The following is a 5,996-nucleotide window of genomic DNA, read 5'->3' on the forward strand; positions in this document are numbered from 1 at the left end:
TTATACCAACAAGAAAAGTCTCAAGGTACAATTTTGGCTGCAGTGTAATCTTCATAATCCACCAAAAGTTATCATTTGAGACAACTTACAACCCAAATGTTGAATTCAAAAAACATATGCAATAATAGACCAGTTATCCCTGTATTTTCCTTTTTTAGCATTGAAAACATCTTCATTATAGTCATGTAAACGATCATGGCATCAGCAAATGAATATAACAAGTACAAAAAATATCTATTACATCTCATTCAAATTTATTTCATATTCAAATCAGTAAAACATGCAAAATGAGAAAATAAAACACCAAGATAAAATTTTGATCAGATCAAAGTATCCCATCACCAACGTTCAATGTCTGAGGGCTTCAACAATGTGCTTCAGACAAAAGCAGCTCGCGGTACAAAGTATACAATGAAACAGATGTTCTTCTGAAATTTCCATATAGCTTATAATCCAGAAACTTTTAACTCTCAATGACACAGCCAGAGGCATCATTAACATTTTAAAGGTTAGTAAAAGGGGGAAATACTGCATTTTGTTGCATTAAATTCCTGACGAACACATAGCAACTAAATGAGGCAAAGGTTCTACAGATGAGCAAATCAATTGAATCAGAAAACAATCACAATCATAACTGGTAATAAATCTCATAATTCAATCTTGAAATACCAACATAGGGAGATTTAAAAAGTACATTTCTTTGTATTTCCAATTTCTTTTTAAGAGAAAAAAGTTTCCCAACTTCCCAGGAGATCAAAGACTTAGTAGACATGCTTTAAATCAATACAAATTTATCATTCAAGTAACAAAATTTTGAAACTTCTTTTTTTCCACTACAACACCTAAAAACCAGGGAGAACAACAAGCCCTCCCTTCCATCATGCTCCCTTTTATTCAAATGTACAAAGATACAAAAATCTAATCCTTTGTCCTTTTGTACAACAAAATATCGACCCACGTTCTAAACATCCCATACAAAAAACCAAAAAACTAAATAAAAACAACTCACCTCCATTTCCAACACCGCAAGTTTCATTCACCCAATAGCATGATTTCCTCTCAGAGTCTGAACCAAACTCGAAGTATACCGCCTAATCTTCTCATTCTCTTCCTCCACTAACCCCATACAAATTTCCAAAACCCCTTCGTTCCTTGCTTCGAAGCAAAAACTTTCACTATAATTACACAAACAATTCAAAGTAAATAGCCCATATTGAACTCCTCTTGAACTACCATTCCTTAAAACCTCAACCAAAACTTTAACACAGCCATTAACTTTCATCATCTCTTCTCTCCCTTCTTTACATTTCACCAATAATCCCAACACTTCAATAGCCCTTTCCAGCCCCGAATCCAATAACCCCATCAATATCGGCACCGCCCCGCAATCTATAGCTCTTCTTCTGTTATCAGCAAATGAGCAAATTGCATAAAGAGCCGTTGCTGCCTCTTTCTTTTCCCTTCCCTTTCCTGCAATTAGAAGCCTAACTAATGCCGGAATCGCATCTGGGTATGCCCCGATTGTCGCTTTATTGACTTCAACGACGGCTAAGCTGGTTATGATCGTTGCAGCTATGGCTCTGCAATCGGGCGACCCGACACGTAAGACTTTTACGACCCGGTTAATTGCGCCTTCTGCGACCAAACCCACTTTGTTATCATCGTCGAGGCTGAGATTGAGGAGTAAAGAAAGTGCTTTCTCCTGTAAACTCGGATCGCCCGAGTCCACATACTTGAGAACGGCAGGGACTGCTCCCGACTCGGTTAGTTTGCGGCGAAGTGCTGAGTCACGCTTGGTGAGCTTGGCGAGATGGGTGAGCGACTCGAGCTTGGTCTTAACAGAGGATGATGGGGACGTCAGAGCAGAGCAGAGGGTTTGGGGTTGTGGACAGGGTTGCGAGTTCGACGGGGTGACGAGGGTATAATTGGAAATCAAGGAACGAAGCGCGTGGTTGGGAATAAGACAGGGATGTTCAGGTAGGGGAAGCTTGGTAATTGGACAGGTGCGGTGACCGGAGTCTAGCCACCGTTGGATTGAAGTTCGGTCGAAGGTGTGACCCGACGCAAGGATAACCGGGTCAGACATTATCTCGAGAGATATTGGGCACTTGAAATCATCCGGGAGCTGAGTCGCCATCTCGTTTCCAACTCGGATTAAAGAGTTCTCTCTCTCCCTCTCTCTCTCTCTCTCTCTCTCTCTCTCTAGAGAGCTTTGAAAGGAGGGTTTATGAGGTTTTTGGAAGCTGTGTGGGGGAGAGGCAGGATTCTTTTTTCCGTTTCAGTTGCCAGAGGGAGCACTTAGCTTGTGAAGGTAAGTTTGTGAGTGACCAAATGACTACAATGCCCTGACAATTCAGGGAAATTTTCGGACAGGTCCTTCGATACTAAAAAGGGTATTGATGACATTTTACTTTTAAATTTCCATTTTTGCTAAATATTTATGGACTGTGTTTATTACATCGGTTACAAATTTTTTTTGCTGAATTATTTATTTTCCTTCCAAACAAAACTCATGTTTAACAACTAATTTCCATATTGAGAATTAGGCATTTATGAAAAGCTTTTTTTTTTCTCTCTTCAAAATTAGAAAGTAAATATTTCTTCTTGTATTTCATAAGTTTCATCTATACTAAAAATAAATAAAATAAAATAAAATGAAAAGTTTCACCTATACCAATATTTTTTTAAAGTAGGGTTATTTTTTCAATTAAACATGAAAACTTTCACGATATCCAAATGAATCTTTAAATTTGACTTGTAAAAAAAAAATTAATCCTAATAAAAAAATTAACTACCATTAAATACAATATTTATTGTTATTTAATATTCAAAAGATATATAATTTAATTTGTTAACATAATTACGTGACAATTAATATGACTAAAATGATCAAATACGTTAATTATCACATGATCGCATCAATTGATCACGTCATATCTCATATAAGTATAAAAGATCGATTAACATTAAATTTTGTAATGATTAATTTTCAATTTAAGTTAAAAGATTGTTTTAGTATAAATCAAAGCAATTGTTGGAGTATGTGAGTAAAGGTTTCTTTTTATGGCAAGAAAAACATAATGTCCTTCACACTAATCAATCTACGTGTCATGAATGGGTATTTTAGACATTTAAAAGTAGCTAACACTCGCTCATTTGCAATATTATGATTAGGAAGGAACAGGATTATTTGTCGGTTGCTATGGCGGAAACTAGGGCACGGAGACTGGAGTATGAAGGGCATACTTTTCAAAGGGGAGAAAGTCATCATTCTCTCGACTTTTTCCTTAATGACAAGAAAAGCCACATTTCCGGCACCAACGCATCCTAAGGGGCAAATTCGGAAAAACCTATTTCTGATAGCTGTTATGAAACGGTTGCTTCCGCCTTTAATGAGTTTAGGATAAAAAGAAATTAATTGCATTCAATAGAAAGAACGAGAAAAAAAAAAAGGGAGATTGATGCGGTCACCGAGCAACGGTTCCTGAAAGCTCCGTTATTGCTTGGAATTACACCAATGTCCTTGTATGAAGCGGTGGCCTCTTAAAGTCAACTATCAAAAATGTCTAAATTTGTTTGCCAATTCCATATTAAGATGACACGTGGCCTTCTTACATTTTATTTTATTTTTTACTCCTTTTTTATGTCACCAGTCGTTATCTTTTGTCAAAATGTTAAGTTTGATTTGAAGGTGTAACCTTGACGTTTATAAATTTATTGAAATTTTTTTATACAAATTGAAACTTTTTTTTTAAATATTTGACTATTACTTATAAGTCAGTCATGATTTCCCTATGTATTGCATATGTGATTATTTAAAATATTTGGCATATGCTTATTAGCCTATCAGAATTACTTTACTCATTTTATAAGAGATTAAAATATTTTATTTATTTTTTACATTTAAAATGATATTCTCTTCCGCCTAATGTTAACAAATGTCCTATCTACCTCTAAAAGTGTTTAATATTGACCGGATCTATATTGGATTTACTCTAATATCATTATATCATGTGTCATTATTTTCTCCTCAAAAAATTAATTTGATGTCGATGTATAGTGTTTATACTTATAAGTCTATCTAGATCTCTTACCTACTCAATATGAAATTAAAACACATTATTTATTTTTATTTTAAAATACTTGATGTAACATTTAAATGCATTTAAATCTTTTTTATATTATTTACTATAGTGTATGGTTTGATAGGAATTGGAATTATAAAGACAAGGCAAATGAAAAGTAAAAACAATAATAATTCTTAGGAATACAAATTATAAATAGGAGTATTTATTAATTTTGATTAACATGCAATACCCTTTTTGTTTGAATGCAAATGACCAGCATTTGCTTTCAAACTACAATCCAGACTGAAAGATAAGTCAGTTGACTGACACGTTTGAAAATTATAGCCAGATGAAAACAATCTAGAACAACACAAGGAGACCGTTGCCAAAAGTGACGTTGCTCTTTATTAGGGATGGGATGGAAATCATTTGAATTCAGTTAATCCGAATTGATTTTCAGATTCGATATTAATATGTTATTATGAATAGTTTATTCAATTATTTTGATCGATTTTAATCTCTAAAATTTACATTTGAATCGGTAAAAACATCAATTATAAATAATATATATGTTAACTATATTATATTATTAATATTGTTGAAATATATCTACAGCATATTTTATTCAAATCGAGTAATCAGTCAAAATAAATCAATAATCTTTTTTCGATTCGTTATTGTAATATGGTTGGTTTCAATAATTTTTTATACGAATTCGTTAATTTGGCTTTTCAATTTAATCAACCAAATACTCACTTTGACTTCTAATAAGACATGGCTAGCCCAACCAAGACAAATTAATTAGGTGGAAAAGGGTATCATATCATTGAATTATTCACCACTACCTATAACCCTCAAACACTCATAATAACAAGACAAAGGTGCTAATTAATGTTGTCACTAGACAAATCGCTATTAATGACTCTGGTTTATTTGGTCCATATAATTGGGGTAATTAAGACGGGATTTCAGGATTTAATTGTTGTTTGGCCATGATGTCTTTGCTGAGAAATGAAAAGAACATTTGCCATGAAAGAAAGAAAAGATAAGATAAATTGAGAGTGTTTTAGAAAGAAAATCAACTCCCATGATGAGACCAAAAATATAAAATGTTTGACAGTGTCAGGAATTCTGTGTACTATGGACAGTACAAATACAATTCATGATTGGAGGGGATAAGATCAAAGGTTGTCTATCTTTTTCTTTTTTTTTTCATGTGGGATTTACTTATATTATTACAAATTGGCTTGAGTTGGTCCATTTGGGATTTCATGGAATTTTTACACTAACTTAAATAAAAAGGGTATAAATAATTAAATATAACAACATGACATGATTCCATCCACAAATTAAGGATTCAATTAATTAATTTTTAAAAATGAATTAATATAGCTGATTCAGTATCACACCTTAATCATTTGATTGATATGGATAAGTATATATTTTATACATTATCCGTGTATAATTTTTATATCTTATCATTTAATTATAAAATATTATTTTATAAATATATAAAAATTTAAATTTAAATTTTTTTAAATAACATTTTTTAAAATCACATGATTTTTTTTAGAAATTTTTAATTTTTAAAATTTGTTTATTAATAAAATTATAATATTTAATTCATTAATATTATATTTATATATTACCAATACATCAAATATAAATTCAATACTTCACCGGGAAAGAGATAGGATGGATTTGTATTATTATTGTTATTATTATTATATTTATGAAAAGGCAGAGGAAAGAGATAGATGGTTGGACTGGACTGGGTCAAGAATCTCAACCTCTGGTTCAGCTTACTTGGGGAGAAAATTGTCAAAGAAAATAAAATAGCTGACGTGTCTGAAATTTATTAAGAAGGGAAAAAAAATGTGGGACCTTTTGCTTTACTCCTTATCACATATTTATAAAAAAAAAAAAAAA

The 5,996-nt window shown here is 32.3% G+C and overlaps 1 protein-coding gene across 1 annotated transcript; it reads right to left on the bottom strand.

Annotated features, from left to right (window-relative positions):
- Positions 1 to 635: 635 nt before the first annotated feature.
- PUB8 (plant U-box 8) lies at positions 636 to 2,291 on the bottom strand. Its single transcript, XM_021438586.2, has one exon. The coding sequence runs from the start codon at positions 2,135 to 2,137 to the stop codon at positions 1,037 to 1,039; it is 1,101 nt and encodes a 366-aa protein (XP_021294261.1). The 5' UTR covers positions 2,138 to 2,291; the 3' UTR covers positions 636 to 1,036.
- Positions 2,292 to 5,996: the final 3,705 nt, after the last annotated feature.

This window comes from Theobroma umbraticum, unplaced genomic scaffold (assembly GCF_002168275.2).
Source record: "Theobroma umbraticum cultivar Fairchild unplaced genomic scaffold, ASM216827v3 scaffold_204.0, whole genome shotgun sequence".
Classification (NCBI taxonomy): Eukaryota; Viridiplantae; Streptophyta; class Magnoliopsida; order Malvales; family Malvaceae; genus Theobroma; species Theobroma umbraticum.

Coding starts and splice junctions, on each gene's coding strand:
- PUB8 (XM_021438586.2), bottom strand. CDS start 2,137: ATGGCGACTCAGCTCCCGGATGATTTCAAGTGCCCAATATCTCTCGAG.